Source organism: Artemia sp. Qi Xiang Cuo, chromosome 19 (genome assembly GCF_049724085.1).
Source record: "Artemia sp. Qi Xiang Cuo chromosome 19, ASM4972408v1, whole genome shotgun sequence".
NCBI lineage: Eukaryota > Metazoa > Arthropoda > Branchiopoda > Anostraca > Artemiidae > Artemia > Artemia sp. Qi Xiang Cuo.
Window position 1 is genome coordinate 57,538,561 of NC_142812.1, and position 21,294 is coordinate 57,559,854.

Here is a 21,294-nt window from a genome sequence, read left to right on the forward strand (position 1 = left end):
ATGACAGATTGCCGAAGATTGTTCTTTTCGGCCAACCATCTAGGGCTAAACGGAAAGCAGGTCGTCCCCGTCTGGGTTGGGAGGACGTCATAAAGAAAGATTTAAAGGAAATGGGAACTTCGTGGGCGGATGTAAAAAGGGAGGCTTTGAATAGATTGGGGTCGAGGAGGAGCGTGTGTAGCTGTGTTGGCCTCAGGCGGCTTGGTGCTGCGATGAGTTGTTAGTAGTAGTAGTAGTAGTATTAAAGTTTTATGGATAAACTATTATGAAACTGTAAAAATTGAATTGCATTAACTAAGTCACTCGCACGAATATTGATCTACCTGTCTGTGACTTTGTGCCCTACTGAAGGGGCATGGCAATATTTTAGTGGGTCTTGGGCATTGGTGGGTCTTGGGCAGTGGGTCTTGCATTACAAGTGAAGGGAAGAGAGATAAAGTAGCATAATAGGTTTACCATATCCAACAGATTATTCTCCTTAAGGGCTGGGCACGCGTAGCTGATTTCGGGAACTGATTTCCGAATCAGTGCCGATTTTAAAAGAAATCGGCGTCGATCTCTGAAAAATTTTCTATTTTTCGGCACCGATTAACAAAATCAGCGCTGATTTTCATCATAATCATCACGTGCACCCTTCTGCTAATTATACTTAAGAGAATCAATTTTGAAAAAACATTTTTCATGTTTCAGACTGATGTTTAAGCACTCTCACTAACATGGCTTCTAATCCTCCTATTTTAATCCAAACTTCTTCTAAAAAGACACCCTGTACCATCCTTACTAATAATATTAATAATAATATTATAATATTATACAGGAAATATTAATAATATTATTATAATAATAATCATAATAATATATTATTAATAATAATAAAATTATACAGGAAAGTGAGGCTTTTGTACTCTGCCAATTTTATCGCTACCAAATACCACCTCTCTATTCCTGTTTTAAGTAATGTAGTCGTCTTAGCATAAATTTTCAACCCGACTATCTCAGAATTCAACCGGATTATTATGCCCTGAAATCTCAAAACCTTCAAAATTCATTTATTTCAATCACGTTTGCTCTAATTGACGATATAATCCACAGAACAAAGGGATACGACCGAGCCCTCCTGGTTCAATACAGAGCCAACTAGTAGCTCCACTTCCTTTCTCAACCACAGCAGCAATATTCTCGTAAATAGCACTAGTCACTTTAACCAATTTATCTATTATAGCATATAGCATTATAGGATATGATTAAAATACAATAGATAAAAATTCAAAGAGGGATAAAATATTTGTAATAGGCAGTGATAGATTTCATACACAGTGATAAATTTCAAAAAAATACTAGATATTTCAATCGCATATACAGGAACCGTCATCAGTAGTAAAACTAAAGTAAAGCAATTAAAAACAATAATTTATATATGAAATAAAATAAACGTCACTGCATATGTGACCAAAATATCTAGTATTTTTGTGAATTTATCACTGTCTATGAAAAGGATTTTATCTCTATTTAAACTTTTATTTATCTTCATGGAAAGGCAGAGTGGTCTCCGAAAATTATCTGGATTAAAATACAAGAATTATTAAAAATTTTATTTCACTGTACCAATTGTCCGTTGAAAATCTAAAAAAAAATAGAACTAGAGGGGACTGAAGATTCACACACTTTTCAGTCATCAATCTAAGCAGGATGCAAGAAACCCCTAAGCAGGAACAACAGATAATAGAAGAAAAACCCCAAATACCATTTTTTCTTTTCCGTTTTTAGATTGCTGAAAAATATTGGAATTTCCCGCTGGAACTGAATAATTTAAGAGTTCAATGAACATTAATTTTGAAACCACCTTTGGAGTAACGGTTTCTAAAGGGCAGTTCGGCAAATTAACAGTAAATCTGGGTGGCTCGTCAACCAATTTTTCGATAATTTAAGTAGTAACTGAAACGTCAATCTCCAATGCCTCAAAAATTCTTTGCTTATGAATACTTTACTTACAAAAATATCTAAATCATTAAAAGCCTTAAAAAGATTTATCTAAACAATTATTAATTTAACAAAAGGCAAGGTTTCAATCTACTCCTGATCCTACCTTAGTCGAACCTATAATAAAGTAAGGTTCTCAATTCCCAACATTTTACACTCCAGATTGCCTCTAAAAGCAGGTAATTAGGAGGTCTTCGGCCTCTTAATTTCTTTTTCGCCATTTTTTCGCCATTCACAAAATGAATTTTTTTAAAGAAATAGATCAATAATCAAAGCAAAAAACTTGAAGAAAATTTTAGAAATTTTTTTTTTTAATTTTGAAAGAATAGAAAATTTATTCTGAAAATCCCTTAATCAATTTATTTGCTAAAATGTCGAGTCATGTTCAAATTTAGAGATCTCGACAATCGTGTTTATTGTTATTAATTTATTTGATAAGCATAATTTTGCTTAATTATCAAATCGGCAACATTTCTTCCGCTATGGAAAAATCCTCTTTGACTATAGGAGGGTTACAGTTATCGATACTGCCCAGGGATTATCCTGACTTTTGGTTACGGTTCATAAAAAGTACAAACACTAATTGGGAAACAATCAGTTTTATAAAAACAAATGAGCTGGTGCCACATATTTCTCAGAATTTTTAGAGAAAAAAATTAAGGTCAATTTTCATCCATTTCACTGTCTTCCTCATTTTCACCTGACTCTTCATCATCTTCATCGCTTTCATCGTCTGAGCCCAGGTATTCAATCATAGCAGTTGGATCTTCTACAAGGTGAGTCCACTCATCAAATTTTGTTGTATCTAAAACATGGCAGCAAATACAATCGTGTAATAACAGAAATATGGAAAGTTTCAAGTGATAAAAAACTATCTACGTATGGACAAGGATAAAGGCCGTACCTCAAGAACACAGGCCCAGTGGCGGTTCTTGCATTTCTTGCACCCAGGGCAAAATCGTGATTAGACCCCCCCCCCCCGTCTCCCACAAAATTTTCAGGTCAAATTTTAAAAAAAAATTTCAATTATTAAGAAAATTCTTTTATTTGTTAGATTCATTATATAATTATTAATTTATTAATAATTTATTAATTATTTTCATTTTCTAACTGTGCCCTCTAATTTATTAATAAAATTTAAAAAATTACAAAATGATTCTAACCATTAGATTATTTGTTTAAAATTTTCATCACTAAAATTTCTGCACCCGGGGCAAGTGCCCCCTCAGTCCCTCCCCGAAAATCCACCTCTGCACAGTTAGGGAGGGGGGGGGTTGAAATCTCTTTTTTATTGTTAGGTCTTTCATTTCACGAAAAACTACAATAGTGGCAAGAATTACAATCATGTCTTGATTTAGAAACATTCGTGCATATCCAGCTCTCACTCGAGGATAACATTCAGTTTCTTTTTGTTTTACTGTCTTACATCTTTGTTACTATAAATAAGCACAGATAAGGAAGTAGTGACACAAATACGAAGACAGAAAGAAGCAATTAAGTAAGCAGTGACACAAAAACGAAGACAAGAAGATACAAAACAAGGAGACACCACTATATCTCTAGTGGATAAAAATTATCTATAGCCTCGTCCTTGTTGAGGCAACTTGCCCTCTTCACGTGCAAGTGACGTTGCCTTCGTTACGTCACGTGCACGTGCAAGTTTACCTGCTTTATGGTACTGATCCATCGCTACTCACGGAAGTCGCCAGAAGAGTTCGTAATATAAAATATTTTGATGAATTTGCTGAATTTACCTATCGGCTCGGGGCACCCAGGCAGCACTGTCAAGTCACTGTCGACTCAAAAGATTTTTACTTCCTAATTCAAGCGTCGAAGTTTTTTATTAGTCATTGAAAAAAAAAATTCACAAAACTATCAAATTAATGACCCACACTGAGCATAACGCATGTGTGGGTTATCCTCTCAACAATAATTAAAAAACAATATCTCCAAATACCAGAAAACAGATGGCTCTTCAACTCTCCGATTGGTAACAAAAAAAATACCAATAAATTCATAATAACCAAATAAAATAAATAAACAAATAAAATGATGAGCTTCCACCTCAGAATTCAAGTTAAATTAATAGTTACTTGTTAAATAATTCTTTAATCAGAGAAGAAAATCTGGTGATTTCAGGTTTTTTTTTAAATTAATGTTGATTCCAGACTCAGCAAAAATTACTGAAAAAACAATGTTTTCTGAGAAGAAAGCGTCAACTTTATGGATGAACTCATGAACAGAAGATAAAAGAAGGCATATCGTGTTATTATGATGGTCAATATTACTCTCAATCCCACTCATTTACATAGAACAAAAGATAAACTGAGCCATGAAGCTTTGAGAAGGCATGTCTCACCTTAGTCGTTCAGAGATATTTCCTTCAGTCAGTATTTCGACAGAATAAAATAAGATCCAGACCCTGTGGTAAACCATGCCCCCCACATGATTATGAGGCCTAAAACTGCCACTGCCTCTTCTCCAACTCCACTTCTATATTTAGCTGAAGGCTCACTGAAAGTTAGAAAAATTGGGCAGAATTGTGTTTTTGAGGCGTCAGGTATTCTACCCTTGCGTCAAAACTCCATATAACTAAACACGGGGAGGGGAGAGCCTAAACAACATTTCGTCGATTTACTACGCTCAACATATGACATTACGAGAGGCAAAGATTTAAATTATAGGCCATTATTTTCTTAATTAAGTTGCAATTTTTTTAGTTGCAATGTAGGTGCGTTTAAACACGTTGTTAATTCCTTCGAAAATAATGGGTTAAAATCTGTGATACGTTTAGTATTCAAGCTAAAATTATCTTTTTTTTTACTGGTTTGATGAAACCCTTTTAGTTCTGTCCTGCCAAGACATAGAAGTGGTGGTTTACCCAGGGACACCAATTTGCAGTGGCGGCTGCAGGATTTTTTTTTTTTCGGGGGGGGGGGGGCAAAATAGGTTGATCCGATAAACTTGCGTTAGGAGCAAGTTTAACTAACGCAAACTTGCGTTAATTAAGTAAATTACACTACTTTGAAATACGTTAGGGGGGCACCCCCCTCGCCCCCACTGGTCCTCCTCTATAATAGCTGCAGCGTTATTACAAACCACTATATATAATTGTAAAAACCTTCAAGTGAATACATTAAACAAGTGAAGCTTTACAATATTTCGTCGCCCATCTTGCATAAGATCTTACCGGCCAAAAAGTCGGGCTTCGGATTTTTTACACTCAATAAATCAAAAATTTAGTTTTACAATCCTCAGTAGTTTTCTTGGACTCCTAATCTATAATTCTAAAGATTCTGAAAAAGTCTTAATCATTATAAAGTGGATTTTCAGTTGATTCAAAATAAAGAAATACATAATCTGATTTTTCAAATAAGAGAGTTTACACAAGAACTTTGAATTTTTACAATTATTGATTCAACACAGTAATGAAACACAGTATGTAACAACTTTGTTGTTGGGTATATTGTAATCAGAATTCAGTTTTTAGAATTACGATTTTTGTTGACAAGGGTCACTCCTTACTTATAGTTGTTACTGCGAAATGTTTAATTCATAGCTCTCTTAAATGTAAGGGAGGCTACCATCCCCTCCCTCAAGCCCAATTTTTTACATTTGAATTTAATTATCGTATAACAATGCATCGAGAATGGCAGGTATTGTCGAAAAGCTACACATCTTCGAAAATTTCACACTAAAAAATAGAAAAAAAATCTAAAATACAAAGCAATATTGCAAAGTAAATTTCATTGGGTATGATTGAAGATGACATTCTCTAAAATACTAGATGATATGTTTAATACAATACTCTTTTAAATACTTATGTTCTCGCTATTAATGTTACTGACAACGCTGTTTGAATTAATCAAACCGCTGTATGAGGTCATGTTTTACTGGATTAGGTGGGGGAGCTAGGATTAATTTGCAGGTTTCGGTCAGAAGTTACACTTTATCATAGCTTTTGAGCATTGTTCTGGGGGAGAGGGCGAAAAACTATTAGGGAAAATTGCCCTTCCTTGTGGATGCACTAGAAAGGATGTGAGCTAATTATTTATTATTTTTGAAAATATTACCCAAGGGTCTTAGAAGCAACTTCCGTACAATTGAAAAAGAATTTACCAATAAGCTATTAAATCACTTACCTATTGAATAAAAATCACTAAAAGTAATCTGTTTGTCTTCTCCTTCTTCGTATAAACCACCAAACAAATAAAGTATATTATGTTTCAACGTCATGGCTGAATTCATACGTGGTGACGGCTGTAAAACAGTTTTTGTTTCGCCCTCCGATGTCACAATGCCATTATTTGACTTCAAAGGTCCATGAATGACTACTTTAAAAATTCCATCGTCCTCCACAATTTCTTCCTTAAAAAAATAAAAATAGAAACTCCTGGTGATTCTGAACAGTGAACAGAATCAATATACACTAAAAGCAAGGATAAAGATCCTCCTGAGCCATTGCTGGCGCATTGGGCGTCGAGTCGACGTTTCAGTTGCTGGGTGTTTTTACAGGGACAAGTGGCAAGCTTGTCGCCCAACTGTGCTGCAGCGGGGATCGAACCTCAGTGCTCCGTATTGGCAAGCAGAGCATCAATCTACGGTGCTAAAACAGGATAAAACAAAACACTTTTTAAAACCAACAAAAAGCCAAAGAGCTTTTTAACTTGCTAAAATCCGTCAGTTATTAACTGAATCAAAAAGCGTCTTGTAAGGGTAGAAACTGGTGCTCGTGCTGAAAAAGGAAAATCACCCACATTTTTTTAGCCTACCCTAAATCGCTGACAACTTTTTTTCAGGTACTTTAAAATATAGGGGAGAGTAAACAAAAGCAGAATTTTCTTACAAGTTAACCTACCAGCTCCAAGTCAACTAACCTACTGACCAGTGTTACAAGACGTCTTGTTTGAAGTTGCGCCACCATTTAAAGTAAAAATCCGCTAAAACTGCCATTTTTTGTCAAAATGAGCTGAATGAACGATTTCCAAAAAAATCGGCGCAATGCACAAATATGAAAAAATCAAAGTCCAACCACCTAAAAGAAACGCCTATATAGCGCAAATGTGCCCCATCTGGCAACTCTGCCACTGAACCTGTCAATTTTTTTCCTAGGATTTTAGTTCAATATAATTCTAGACAAGAAAAGATTTATCATCACTTACAGAAAATTTAAGCTTTAATGCTACGTCATTGATTTGTTGGCTCAGTCGAGTAACGTGTCGTTCTTTTACCGTGGGAAACCGTGGGTCTCATGTTCGACTCCTACATCAATCATAATTTTTATAAGATCAATGGAAAACTGCTTAGAAGCTAAAAAATGTATCGTTGGAAAAGAAAACATGTAACCATCTATAATTATAGTTAACAATAGCGCCATCTATGACTTTGGTTATGTAGTCGGCAGTGTTGGGGGGGGGGGGATTACCGTTAAACCTTCTTCTTGATATTAAGCCACTAAGGATGTGCTCAGGACGATTACATCACAAGAATTATACCTGCCCGGTTGCAGTCATAAGAAATTATCAATAATCAATAATCGGCTCGATACCATTAGAGTACAAAAAGATATATACCAGTTGTATATTATAATCCATATTAAAATTTCATTTAATAGACATCATGTCACTTCAAACTCTTCAATTATTGAATAACATACTTGTCAAACGAAACTCAGATAGTAATGCTTCCAGAAATTTTCTTATCGTCCCAGAAGTGAGATAAGACCATAAGGGCCACGTAAAAACTGCATACAATGATTTGGACAGGTCTTTTTATCTTAGTACCCCCCAAACATCACTGTATTTTACATACCTATATCTACATTTTTTTATAATGGTAAAAATCCTGTTTTTGATTTTCGTATGCAGGACGATAATAGTATCATTTCTACTACAGAGCTATAGAAAATGATTTTGTTTTTAAAATTCTTTTTGTTACTTATGGAAGGTTTTTTAATAACATCAGTTCCCTTTCAAATCAGCCATTAAACAGCTCGCTATGATTTTCCAGTACCCCGCCAGCTGTGCCGAAAAAAAAAACGGAAAAAACAAACCTGCGGAATATCGTCGTTGCAGCCATCAATGCGGAATATCGTCGTTGCAGCCACTATTTTTTTATTTTCAAACCAATATATTTTCCTTGTTTTTCAAGTTTGTTTCCTAAATAGGCATATTAGACAATGCGGTTCTAATAGCGTACTTCGTTTTTTGATCTGATTTTTAGTTTTACGAGTTATGGGCTCTTATTTCATAGGTAGCGCGCTAGCGCTGCCTAAGTAAAGAATGATGTGGGCACAATGTGTGTTTTTTTTTTTCTTCAGCCGGGCACTTCGTATTTAAGGAGTTGTCCTAGAAACTTCCAAAAGGGTTCATTCGATTGGAAATTAGAGTGGCTAATGCCATTTTTAGTAGTCGAAAGTGATTGGAGGGCAACTAGCCCCCCCCCCACGGCCATCATTCCCCCAAACACAAGGAATCAAAATTTTTGAGATAGCCATTTTGTTCAGCGTAGTTGATTTCCAGATATAAAACATCGTCTTGAGGAGGACACTCCCCCACAACCCTCGGGGCAAGGGTTTTAAGTTCTGCCCTGAGGGCATATAAGAACAATGTTGGCACAATATACCATTTATTATTTTTTACATTTGAAGTAGGGCACTTCATAAGGAAGAGTTCGTCGTACAGACTTCAAAAGGGGCTAAACTCCAAAAAAGGCTCGGTTGAGAGGAAATTCAAAGGGCTAGTGCCCTTTTTAATAGTCCAAAGTGATTGGAGGGCAATTAGCCCCCCCCCCCCACGCCTATGATTCCCCCAAACACATCCAATCACCATTTTGAGATAGCCATTTTGTTCAGCGTAGTTGGTTTCCAGATAGAAAATATGTTTTTGAGGAGGAAACTCCCCCACAACCCTCGGGGCAAGGGTTTTAAGTTATGCCATGAGGGCATTTAAGAACGATGTTGGCACAATGTATCATTTACTATTTTTTTCCTTTAAAGCAGGGCACTTCATATGGAAGGGGTCGTAGTAAAGACTTCAAAAGGGGCTCATTCGATTGGAAATCGAGAGTTCTAGTATCTCTAATATCTTTTTGAGGAGGACACTCCCCCAGAGCCCTCAGGACAAGGGTTGTACTTATGCCCTGGGGGTATATAAGGTTTTTATAGAAAGCTTTGTCGTAAAACTTCAAAAAGGGCTCATTCGATTTGAAATCCAAAGGGCTAGTGCCCTTTTTAACAGTCGAAAGTGATTGGAGGGCAATTAACCCCCCCCCCACGCCCATCATTTCCCCAAAACATATCCAATCAAAATTTTGAAATAGCCATTTTGTTCAGCGTAGTCGATTTCCAAATAGAAAATGTGTTTTTGAGGAGGACACTCCCCCACAACCCTCATGGTAAGGGTTTTAAGTTATGCCCTAGGGGCGTATAAGGTTTTTATAAAAGTTGTCGTAGAAACTTCAAAACAAGCTCATTCGATTGGAAATTCAAAGGCCTAGTACCCTTTTTAATAGTCGAAAGTGATTGGAGGGCACCTAGCCCCCCCCCCCACGCCCATCATTCCCCCAAACACATCCAATCAAAATTTTGAGATAGCCATTTTTTCAGTGTAGTTGAGATCCAGATAGAAAATATGTTTTTGAGGAGGACACTCCCCCGCAACCCTCAGGGCAAGGGTTTTAAGTTATGCCATGGGGACATATAAGGTTTTTATAGAAGGCGTTGTCGTAGAAACTTCAAAACAGACTCATTCGATTGGAAATTCAAAGGGCTAGTGCCCTTTTTAATATTCGAAAGTGATTGGAGAGCAACTAGCCCCCCCCCCACGCCCATCATTCCCTCAAACACATCCAATCAAAATTTTGAGATAGCCATTTTGTTCAGCGTAGTTGAGATCCAGATATAAAATATGCTTTTGAGGAGTACACTCCCCCGCAACCCCAGGGCAAAGGTTTTAAGTTATGGCCTGGGGGCATATAAGGTTTTTATAGAAGGCGTTGTCGTAGAAACTTCAAAATAGGCTCATTCGATTGGAAATTCAAAGGGCTAGTACCCTTTTTAATAGTCGAAAGTGATTGGAGGGCAACTAGCCCCCCCCCCCCCCACCCCTCATTCCCCCAAACACAACCAATAAAAATTTTGGGGTAGCCATTTTGTTCAGCGGAGTTGATTTCCAGATAGAAAATATGTCTTTGAGGAGGATACCCCGCCACAGCCCTCAGGGCAAGGGCTTTAAGTTATGCCCTTGGGGTATATAAGGTTTGACGTTGTCATAGAAACTTCAGAAAAGGGCTCATTTGATTTGAAATTCAAAGGGCTAGTGCCCTTTTTAATAGCCGAAAGTGATTAGTGATATTTTTTTGTTGTTGTTGTTTAGACCAGGGCAATTCGTATCAAAGGAGTTGTCATGGGAACTTCGAAAGGGGCTCATTCGATTGAAAATAGAAAGGGATGATGCCCTTTTTAATAGTCAAAAGTGATTCGAGGGCAACTAATCCCCCTTCCATTCCCACCCTCCCATTTGCCCATTATGTTTAAAAACTAAATGTTTCCTTAAGATTCAATCAAAATGCACTGTGATAATGTTAATTCTCAATAGGGCATCTCAGTAGTATCACAAGAACGATTGACGGTATTTTTTTCAAACTTACGGGAGTACATCTGCCCTTAAAATTTAACCAAATAAAGTGTATCAAAGCTATCAAAGAAAATAAACAGATTTTTTTGCGAATGGTATCAAGTTTTCCATTTTAGGTCAACTAGAGAAAGTATGAAACTAAATTAAACAGTACTATTTGCGTCCAGATTTTTAAAAGTTTTCATGTTGTTAAAAATTGCTGAAAATTTTTCTCAAGCATTCAAATAGCAGGCCAAACTATAAAGCCTTAAAAAACGAAAAGATTTTAAGTGTGATTTTCTTTTTCCCTGAAAAGATTATGTCAACATAAAACGAACAGAAATTAATAAAAAAAACTTTTTCCACTAAATAAGTTTTTCCAAGAAAAGTAAAGAACTCCATTAAACAAAAAATGAGCAAAAATCAAATAATCTACCAAACGTGAAACTACCACAAATCAGCATCGATAAATAAATGAAACCCAAAACGAACAGAAATTACAATAAATAACCGAGTCAAACTCAAAACGAGCAGAAATTAACACAAGTTGTGTGCAAAACCCCTATGCCTTCCCAAGGCCAGAACAAAATTTACACTTTACTGAAAAAATACAAATGAATGTGCATTGTCAGTTTAATATACATATACTGATATTTAGTAATCAAAATTTTAATATTATTTGATTTATTAAAGTTATAAAAGTAAAAACATTTATATTTTTTTCAGTAAAGTGAAAATTTTGTTCTGGCCTTGGGAAGGCATAGGGGTTTTGAGCCCAACTTATGTTAATTTCTGCTCGTTTTGAGTTTGACTCGGATATTTATTATATTTTCTGTTCGTTTTGGGTTTCATTTATTTATCGATGCTGATTAGTGGTAGTTTCACGCTTGGTAGATTATTTGATTTTTTTTTCGCTCATTTTTTGTTTAATGGAGTTCTTTACTTTTCTTGGAAAAACTTATTTTGTGAAAAAAGTTTTTTTAATTAATCTTATTATAGGGTGTGATCGTCTTTTAATAGGTGTCTAGCTAGCGCTGATACGTGGATTCAAATGGTCATCCCTTAATATAATTCTAGCAACCGCTGCAACCCGGATTGGCTAAAGCATGTCTGAGCTTTATAACTTATTTTTCACGAGTCTCCAATCGTACAATAGTAAGCATACTAATGGTTATGAGAGCTGGCATTCATCAAGATTGGCCATAAAAACGCAGTTTTTAGTGAAAAACTTGATTAGATTGGCCATAAACGTAGTTTTTAGTGGAAGAATTGAGTCTATTTAAAGATTTTTTTTTAATTACAAATGGCACTAGATCTAGCAATTTACTTTAAAATGAGCCATTGAACAACTCTCCACGATGTTCCAGCGACACGCTATCTGTAGAAAAGAAAAAGAGAGAGAGAGAGAGAAAAGATGCCGTTCAGGGAGAATATTGTAGTACCTACCACTTTTCTTGATTTTCAAGCCAATATATTTCCCTTGCTCTTCAAGCCAAGGGACAGAAAGCTTCGTATATAGGGGTTTCGGACAAGGCGGTTCTAATGGTGTACTTTTGTTTTGATCTGACTCTATTTTTAGGAGTTAAGGGTTATTATATTTCTAAACATTGAACGTGATCGTCTCTTACTAGGTTTCTACCTATTGTTGCAACCCAGATAAAATCGCAGCAGATTAATCATGTCAATAATAAAAATTCTCTTTGAAAATACAGGCACCAAACGTAAAACTGTCTGTTATTTTTAGTTCTTTAATTCCTATAGTAGTTTTTAATACTAGCAGTAGTTTTTAATTCCTATCTTCCCATATTAAATTACCGAACATCCAACTCCGATAAGTTTCTCATTCTCTTTGCTAGTAATTAACAGGTAATTAGTAAACAACCCAAAAATAAACAAAAAAAGAGCTATATTAAAACCTAGAACGAGCGAAAATAAAGTCACATAACAAGCTTAAAAAAATAGAAATTATTATGAGGAAATAAATAAAACCTGAAACGATCAGAAATTAGACTGAATAATGACATCTTAAAAATCACATAAAAATGAAAAAAAAAAAAAAAAAAAAATCAAAACTTAAAAACAACAGATATTGCTTTGGATGAATAAGTTAAAACTTAAAAACGGAAACTACTACAAATAAGACTGGGGCTACCACCTCTTAAGCCCTCTTAACGCCAAAACAAAATTTGGCCTTTACTGAAAAAGATTTATGTTTCAAGTAGCGTATTTTAATCTGTCATAACATAAATAACACACACAAACGCAAAATAAAACGCGGCTGTTCAAGATTTACGAATGAGAGTGGTTCTATACCCCATTCTTTCTTGAGCTCTTTAACCGACTTGAGTGTCACTGTCGTTCCACTGAAAACGATATGTGTTTGTCACAGAATGAACAACATTTTTTAGCATTTTATTTGTCATAAGATCAAACCAACAACAAAATAAAATATTCATGCAAATCAAGATTTGTAAACAAGAGCAATTACATATAAGATTGGGACTATTCCTCCCAGATACATTTTTAGGGGGAAGGGGCAGAGGGGCACTAAATAATTAAATACTAAAATAAAAAATGATTAAAAACAAATTATTAAATAATTAAGAAATTGAATAAAATGTTGCTAATAAATGAAAATTTTGTTAATATTAGGCCTGAAGATTTTGTGGGAGAAAGGGGGAGGGGCGCAAGATTTAATCAAGATTTTGCCCCGGACACATTAGAGGCCAAAACCAATAGATAGATAGAAAAACTTCTATTTTCACCAAAGTCTTCATGGCACTGCCAAATTTTTTTGGCATTGTCACATTAAAAAGCATTAGTCACATTATACAAGCATAGTCTCATTAAAAATTTAATATCGAAAAAAAAAACAAAAAAAAAAACACACTAATCAATAAAAGTTTTCGCTAACCGCTGATGGGCACAGCGTACCGGCTGAAAATTTCCTCAACAGGCACTGCAACCCTGCGCGGGAGTCGTTTTGTTGTGGATTGAGGGGGGAAAAGGTTTTGTGGATTGGGAGGATCAGAGATTTTTTTCCGACATACATGCAGAGTTTCTCTCTTCTTTTTTTCAGAGTTGACCTTTTAAACTTTGATAGCAGCTCTTCATACGACATTTCTACCTGCTTTGATACTATCATTAGATCTCTTTTCTGAGTTCTTTCGATCCTGGCACTTTGATCAGTCGTGAGTCCAAAATGCCATACAGGAGGTGCATATTCCAGAATGGGCGAATAAAAGATGTAAATATTCGGAGGAGGTGATCTGGAGGAGCGCCATGTTTCAACATAAGCTTGAGCATCTGCAGCCCAGCATTAGCCCTTTTTACTAGACAAGATGTGTTTGCTTCCCATTTTGAATCACTGGTAATAATAACTCCCATGAGTTTAATCTTCCCGACTTTAAGAGAATCAGAGACAGTTGGTAGAAAATTTGGTTCGGAAGAATTTAAAAATGAAGTAATTTTTTGAAGATTTTTGAAGAATTGAAGATTTACTGTCATTTACTGTCATATTTGACCTGGAAGCTTTAGTCTTCACGTGATCAATTAAAATTTGAGCTTTGCTAAATTCATTTGCTTCACAAATTTCTCCAAGGGTAAAGTCGTCAACATGTTTCCACCGGTCTTCACAATCATTAGAAGTATCATTGGTCATAACTAGAAAAAGAATAGGACCCAGAATGGTACCTTGAGGTACACCACAAAAAACTAGCTCGGGTTCAGAGAAAGACTTCTTATATTTTAAAATTTGGAACCTATTTATTAAAAAGAAAAAAAAACTCTGAATCATTTTCACAGCAGCAGGATTCACTCTAAAATCAATTAAAAGCTTAGAAATTAAAATGTTATGATCAATCAAATCATAACCCTTTATAAAATCAATCGTTATTAAGTTTAGCCATTTACCTGGTCATCAACATGCTTAAAATAAAATGTAAAAGACTGACTAGATAATGGAATGTTGATGTATTCTTTCTGTTACCGTACTGATGAGGATCAAGGAGGGGTTCAACTTAAGCTTTTAGCCAATTTGCTACAAAACTTTCGTATATTTTGCTGAACAAAGGCGGTCAAAGTGATTTGCCTCACACCATTCGAAATTAGGTTCAGTATCTTTTTTAGGATTGGAGTAACATACCTCATTTTCTATATCTGTGGGTAAACTGAAGTTGTGAAATTCAATTAAAATTTTTGCGTTAGTGGCTTAGTCAATTTGTCAGGAAATGCTTTTATAAGTTCAATCGGAATATCTATGGGAGTTACACTAATTCGTTTAAGTTTATTTACTTCTCTAACAACTTAATTCTCAGAAATAATAGGTAAAGGTACGCCATCGTGTGGAATTTTCTAACACTCTTAGTTTATTTTATTTATATTAAGGCGCAGCAAAGACTGGATTGTTCTGGCCAAATGAGCATTTAACTAGTTAGCAACTGTTTCATCATTAGAATCTGAACAAAAATCAAGACCACTAGGGGATTTTCCACAAATTTGTTTTATTTCCTAGCACCATATGCTAGGCTTTGAATCAAAACGGTTATCAATGTTTTTGTGGTAATACTCAGCCGCAGCTTTTCTAGTTATTTTACGTACTCTGTTGCGGATCATATTAGCATTTCCTTTTTTCCCTTCTTTTCTTAGTTGAATTTTATACAAAATTAAATCTTTAATTTCTTGGGTTACGTAAGGACGATCTGTGTTGCACCGCTTGAACGCTTTTTCAGGAAAGCATTCTTCATATTTGTTTCTTAATTAATCTGGCAAAAATTTTTTTTTCATCGAGGGACTCTAAAATTGCTACCTCATCCCGGGACTCGGGTGTAATCCAATTTCTAAATTCTAAGAGACCCCTGTCCGAAACAGGTCGGTAGGAAACTTTCTCAACAATATATTTTACTTTATACGAAGGTAGCGGAGCCCACTTTATCATGTAGTGGTAGCTACCACCAAGGGGAGGCAGGTTTTGTAGTTCATTATAATATTCTGACAAATTTGTGCAAATTACGTCGAGTTTAGTATTACCTTTAGTAGTCGGAAACTTTACTATCTGCTTGAGTCCTTGACTTCTGAGGAAACTTTCAACTCTTAGATCGTTATTATCACCAGTAACGCAAATTCCAACATTCGGGTACTTAGAAGCAATAAAATCAACACACAAATCTAACTTTTCGGCAAAGAACTTTTTTTTGGAAAGATGCCATACTAGGTGAGCGATAAAACACTCCAACTACAATACCAGTTACGGATCTCGGAAGCTTTTTTGGTCGAATCATAATCCAAATCATCCAACCGCCACTGTTTCCTTCTCTCAAACTCCTTGCGAAACTTGAGTCTTACTAATGTAAAAAAAAAAAAAATCACCCGAGGGGAAATCAAAGAATATTATGTTTTACACAACGAATAAACTTTAGCAGAAAAAAAAATCAAGAACCAAAACTGTTGTTTTTTTTTTTTTTTTTTTGTTACTAACAAGCTGCTTCATGTAAAAATAAGGATTTTTTTAGCATTATGGAAACAGCATAAACGATTTTGACACCGTAAGCTCGATTTTCTTATTGTTTCTACAAGTGAAAGTGAGCGTACAAAGCACTTTGAAAAAGAAGCCATAGAAGTACCAAGGACATGAATGAATAAATTTTTTCCACACAACTCCATCTTAGGTCTTTCCATATCTGAAAACCAGGATTTTTTTTATGATTTTATTTGTTGTTCTTATAGAATATTGAAGGTCAGTTTACGCACAACTAAAAGATTCACCAGCGTTTCCAAACCGAACCGTGAAAAACAATACACGGAAACTAATTTGGTAAATTTGATTTTGTTTTCGTACTTAAAAATTACAAGATGTTGCAGAAACCTGCAAATTAATTATTTAAAGCATGTTTTAGGCTTCCATTAAGCAATACGCTCCATGGCGTAGTCTAATTGTATCTGCCACTAGCCACTTCGCCACTATCTACCACTGCGTATCTACCACCAGCCAAACTAGCAAGAGGTGATTTATATAGCAAGAGGTTAATACTAGCCACTATCTACCACTGCGTAACTACCACTAGCCAAACTAGCAAGAGGTGATTTATATAACAAGAGGTAGATACTAGCCACTATCTACCACTGCGTATAAACCACTAGCCAAACTAGCAAGAGGTGATTTATATAGCAAGAAGTAGATACTAGCCACTATCTACCAGTGCGTATCTACCACTAGCCAAACTAGCAAGAGGTGATTTACATAGCAAGAGGTAGATACTAGCCACTATCTACCACTGCGTATCTACCACTAGCCAAACTAGCAAGAGGTGATTTATATAGCAAGAGGTGATTTATATAGCAAGAAGTAGATACTAGCCACTATCTACCACTGCGTATCTACCACTAGCCAAACTAGCAAGAGGTGATTTATATAGCAAGAAGTAAATACTAGCCACTATCTACCAGTGCGTATCTACTACTAGCCGAACTAGCAAGAGGTGATTTATATAGCAAGAAATAGATACTAGCCACTATTTACCACTGCGGATCTACCACTAGCCAAACTAGCAAGAGGTGATTTATATAACAAGAGGTAGATACTAGCCACAACTCTACCACTGCGTATCTACCACTAGCCAAACTAGCAAGAGATGATTTATACAGAAAGAAGTAGATACTAGCCACTATCTACCAGTGCATATCTACCACTAGCCAAACTAGCAAGAGGTGATTTATATAGCAAGAGGTAAATACTAGCCACTACCACTGCGTATCTACCACTAGCCATACTAGCAAGAGGTGATTTATATAGCAAGAAGTAGATGCTAGCCACTATCTACCAGTGCGTATCTACCACTAGCCAAACAAGCAAGAGGTGATTTATATAACAAGAGGTAGATACTAGCCACTATCAACCACTGCGTATCTACCACTAGCCAAACTAGCAAGAGGTGATTTATATAGCAAGAAGTAGATAGTAGCCACTATCTACCACTGCGTATCTACCACTAGCCAAACTAGCAAGAGGTGATTTATATAGCAAGAGGTACATACTAGCCACTACCACTGCGTATCTACCACTAGCCATACTAGCAAGAGGTGATTTATATAGCAAGAAGTAGATACTAGCCACTATCTACCACTGCGGATCTACCACTAACAAAACGAGCAAGAGGTGATTTATATAACAAGAGGTAGATACTAGCCACTATCTACCACTGCGTATAAACCACTAGCCAAACTAGCAAGAGGTGATTTATATAGCCAGAAATAGATACTAGCCACTATCTACCACTGCGGATCTACCACTAGCCAAACTAGCAAGAGGTGATTTATATAACAAGAGGTAGATACTAGCCACAATCTACCACTGCGTATCTACCACTAGCCAAACTAGCAAGAGGTGATTTATATAGCAAGAAGTAAATACTAGCCACTATCTAACAGTGCGTATCTACTACTAGCCGAACTAGCAAGAGGTGATTTATATAGCAAGAAATAAATACTAGCCACTATCTACCACTGCGGATCTACCACTAGCCAAACTAGCAAGAGGTGATTTATATAACAAGAGGTAGATACTAGCCACAATCTACCACTGCGTATCTACCACTAGCCAAACTAGCAAGAGGTGATTTATATAGAAAGAAGTAGATACTAGCCACTATCTACCAGTGCGTATCTACCACTAGCCAAACTAGCAAGAGGTGATTTATATAGCAAGAGGTAAATACTAGCCACTACCACTGCGTATCTACCACTAGCCATACTAGCAAGAGGTGATTTATATAGCAAGAAGTAGATACTAGCCACTATCTACCACTGCATATCTACCACTAGCCAAACTAGCAAGAGGTGATTTATATAGCAAGAAGTAGATGCTAGCCACTATCTACCAGTGCGTATCTACCACTAGCCAAACTAGCAAGAGGTGATTTATATAACAAGAGGTAGATACTAGCCACTATCAACCACTGCGTATCTACCACTAGCCAAACTAGCAAGAGGTGATTTATATAGCAAGAAGTAGATAGTAGCCACTATCTACCACTGCGTATCTACCACTAGCCAAACTAGCAAGAGGTGATTTATATAGCAAGAGGTAAATACTAGCCACTACCACTGCGTATCTACCACTAGCCATACTAGCAAGAGGTGATTTATATAGCAAGAAGTAGATACTAGCCACTATCTACCACTGCGGATCTACCACTAACAAAACTAGCAAGAGGTGATTTATATAACAAGAGGTAGATACTAGCCACTATCTACCACTGCGTATATACCACTAGCCAAACTAGCAAGAGGTGATTTATATAGCAAGAAGTAGATACTAGCCACTATCTACCAGTGCGTATCTACCACTAGCCAAACTAGCAAGAGGTGATTTATATAGCAAGAAGTATATAGTAGTTGCTATCTACCAGAGCGGATCTACCACTAGCCAAACTAGCAAGAGGTGATTTATATAGCAAGAGGTAGATACTAGCCAATATCTACCACTGCGTATCTACCACTAGCCAAACTAGCAAGAGGTGATTTATATAGCAAGAAGTAGATACTAGCCACTATCTACCACTGCGTATCTACCACTAGCCAAACTAGCAAGAGGTGATTTATATAGCAAGAAATATATACTAGCCACTATCTACCACTGCGTATCTACCACTAGCCAAACTAGCAAGAGGTGATTTATATAGCAAGAAGTAGATGCTAGCCACTATCTACCACTGCATATCTACCACTAGCCATACTAGCAAGAGGTGATTTATATAGCAAGAAGTAGATACTAGCCACTATTTACCACTGCAGATCTACCACTAGCCAAACTAGCAAGAGCTGATTTATATAGCTAGAGGTAGATACTAGCCACTATCTACCACTGCGTATCTACCACTAGCCAAACTAGCAAGAGGTGACTTATATAGCAAGAAGTAGATACTAGCCACTATCTACCACTGCGTATCTACCACTAGCCAAACTAGCAAGAGGTGATTTATATAGCAAAAAGTAGATACTAGCCACTATCTACCACTGCGTATCTACCACTAGCCAAACTAGCAAGAGGTGATTTATATAGCAAGAAGAAGATACTAGCCACTATCTACCACTGCGTATCTACCACTAGCCAAACTAGCAAGAGGTGATTTCAATGTATTCGTTACACTTGACTATATCATGTCTATATTTATTTCATTGGTTTCTGTAATAAAACAATAAATTTAATATTTATACTTTATGTGATATGAGTTAAGAAATAAAAGCAATACGTTTGAAATAAATATATGAAAAAAACAAATATGGTAGAATAGGATATTTGGTCTGTCCAAAAATATGTTCTTATAGGTAAATCAACAGCTAATAATTTGAAGCACTGAATAGTTTTAATAATAAACAATTTAATCCCTAGCTTAGAGTTTTAGCTATTCTATGGTACTTACAAGATGTTAAGATTAGCCTATATTTTACTCATCCAATTACAGGATTTTTAGCCAGTTTACTGTCAATTAAAGGCACACTGTGAGTTAAAAAACTTGGTCTTTTTTAGGATAATTAGGATAAATGGCTTCCTACTCCTACACCGAGAGTAGGAAAACTTACCGAAAAACGGCGATGTTAGGATTAGCGTATATTTTACTCATCCAATCGCAGGATATTTAATCAGTTTACTGCCAATTAATGGCTGTGTTTTCCTTCAACTGCAGCAGTCGGGAAAGTTACACTTTCTGGTGCTCTAAGATAATACATTTTTTCGCTCATTTTCTGCTGATTTTCCACAGACGTTCAATATTTTAAAATTGACAAGGGCTTGAGAAAAAAAATTGAAAATTGAAGATCTTCTTTATTAAAAATTGAGTTCTTGGTTTTTCCTTATTTTTAAGATGTATATGGTTGTGAAAGTTTTTACTTAACTGATTTAAAGAATTGGTTTTGATTTTTAATGTCCTTGATACTTGAAATATTATAGGAGCGTAATTATACACTGAAAACAATTAATTAATCTGTTTTTTTCTTTTTGGGCTAATTTGAAAAATTGCATCCCCCCACTCCTTGAGATAAGTTTTGATATAATTATTGCGTGCATGATACTAAGCACCTGCTTTATAATATCTTGCTCATAGAACATAGTGAATTCAGTGCATCCCTTTCCCAAAGCTGAGCCGTACTGCTCCTGGGCCTTTCAAAGTGGCGTAGTCTGTTTTCATCGCCTATATTGAGCTTCACTACGGTTAAAACATCCCAAATACTCGGTTCATTTCTAAATCTACAGCATTCTTGTCAGTTAATCATTCATCATAGCAAACCCTTATAAAACGACATTTCTGAAAAATCGCCAATGTGGGGTGGGAATGGGATGCTGTAAGGGAAGACTTAAGACAAATGGGAACTTCCTGGAAGAGTGTAAAGAGGGAGACTTTGAAAAGATTGAGATGGACCAGGGGTGTGCGTTGCAGTTTGGCCCCAGGCGGCTTGCTACTTCTATGAGTTGTTAGTAGTAGTAGTCACGAATAAGGTTGTATCTGACATTTTCAGAGTTATGGTGTAATTACCGTTTGCCATTCTCAAAGGAAAAATAAGCTAGGAATGCAAATCCTGAGGATCAAAATCGGGTTGAAAAATAAATTGTGGTTGGATATACAATTTTAAGCCGAAGCCCAAATCGAATTTTAAATCGAAGCCTAGTGAGCCTTCTGAAACTAGCTAATCTATGCGTGTCTTC

General features: G+C 36.0%; 1 protein-coding gene across 2 annotated transcripts in view; it reads right to left on the reverse strand.

The window, feature by feature from the left end:
* Positions 1–2,511: 2,511 nt before the first annotated feature.
* Positions 2,512–21,294, reverse strand: part of LOC148941043 (kelch domain-containing protein 4) — a 70,960-nt gene continuing 52,177 nt past the window's right edge. The window contains exons 8-9 of one of the 2 annotated variants that reach the window (XM_089105254.1): positions 6,123–6,348; positions 2,512–2,785 (exon numbers count right to left, since the gene is read on the reverse strand). In XM_089105254.1, coding sequence (XP_088961380.1) covers positions 2,643–2,785; positions 6,123–6,348 — 369 coding nt within the window. In that variant the 3' untranslated portion in view covers positions 2,512–2,642. The remainder of the gene's footprint in view (positions 2,786–6,122; positions 6,349–21,294) is intronic. The other variant, XM_089105253.1, reaches the window with a different exon arrangement.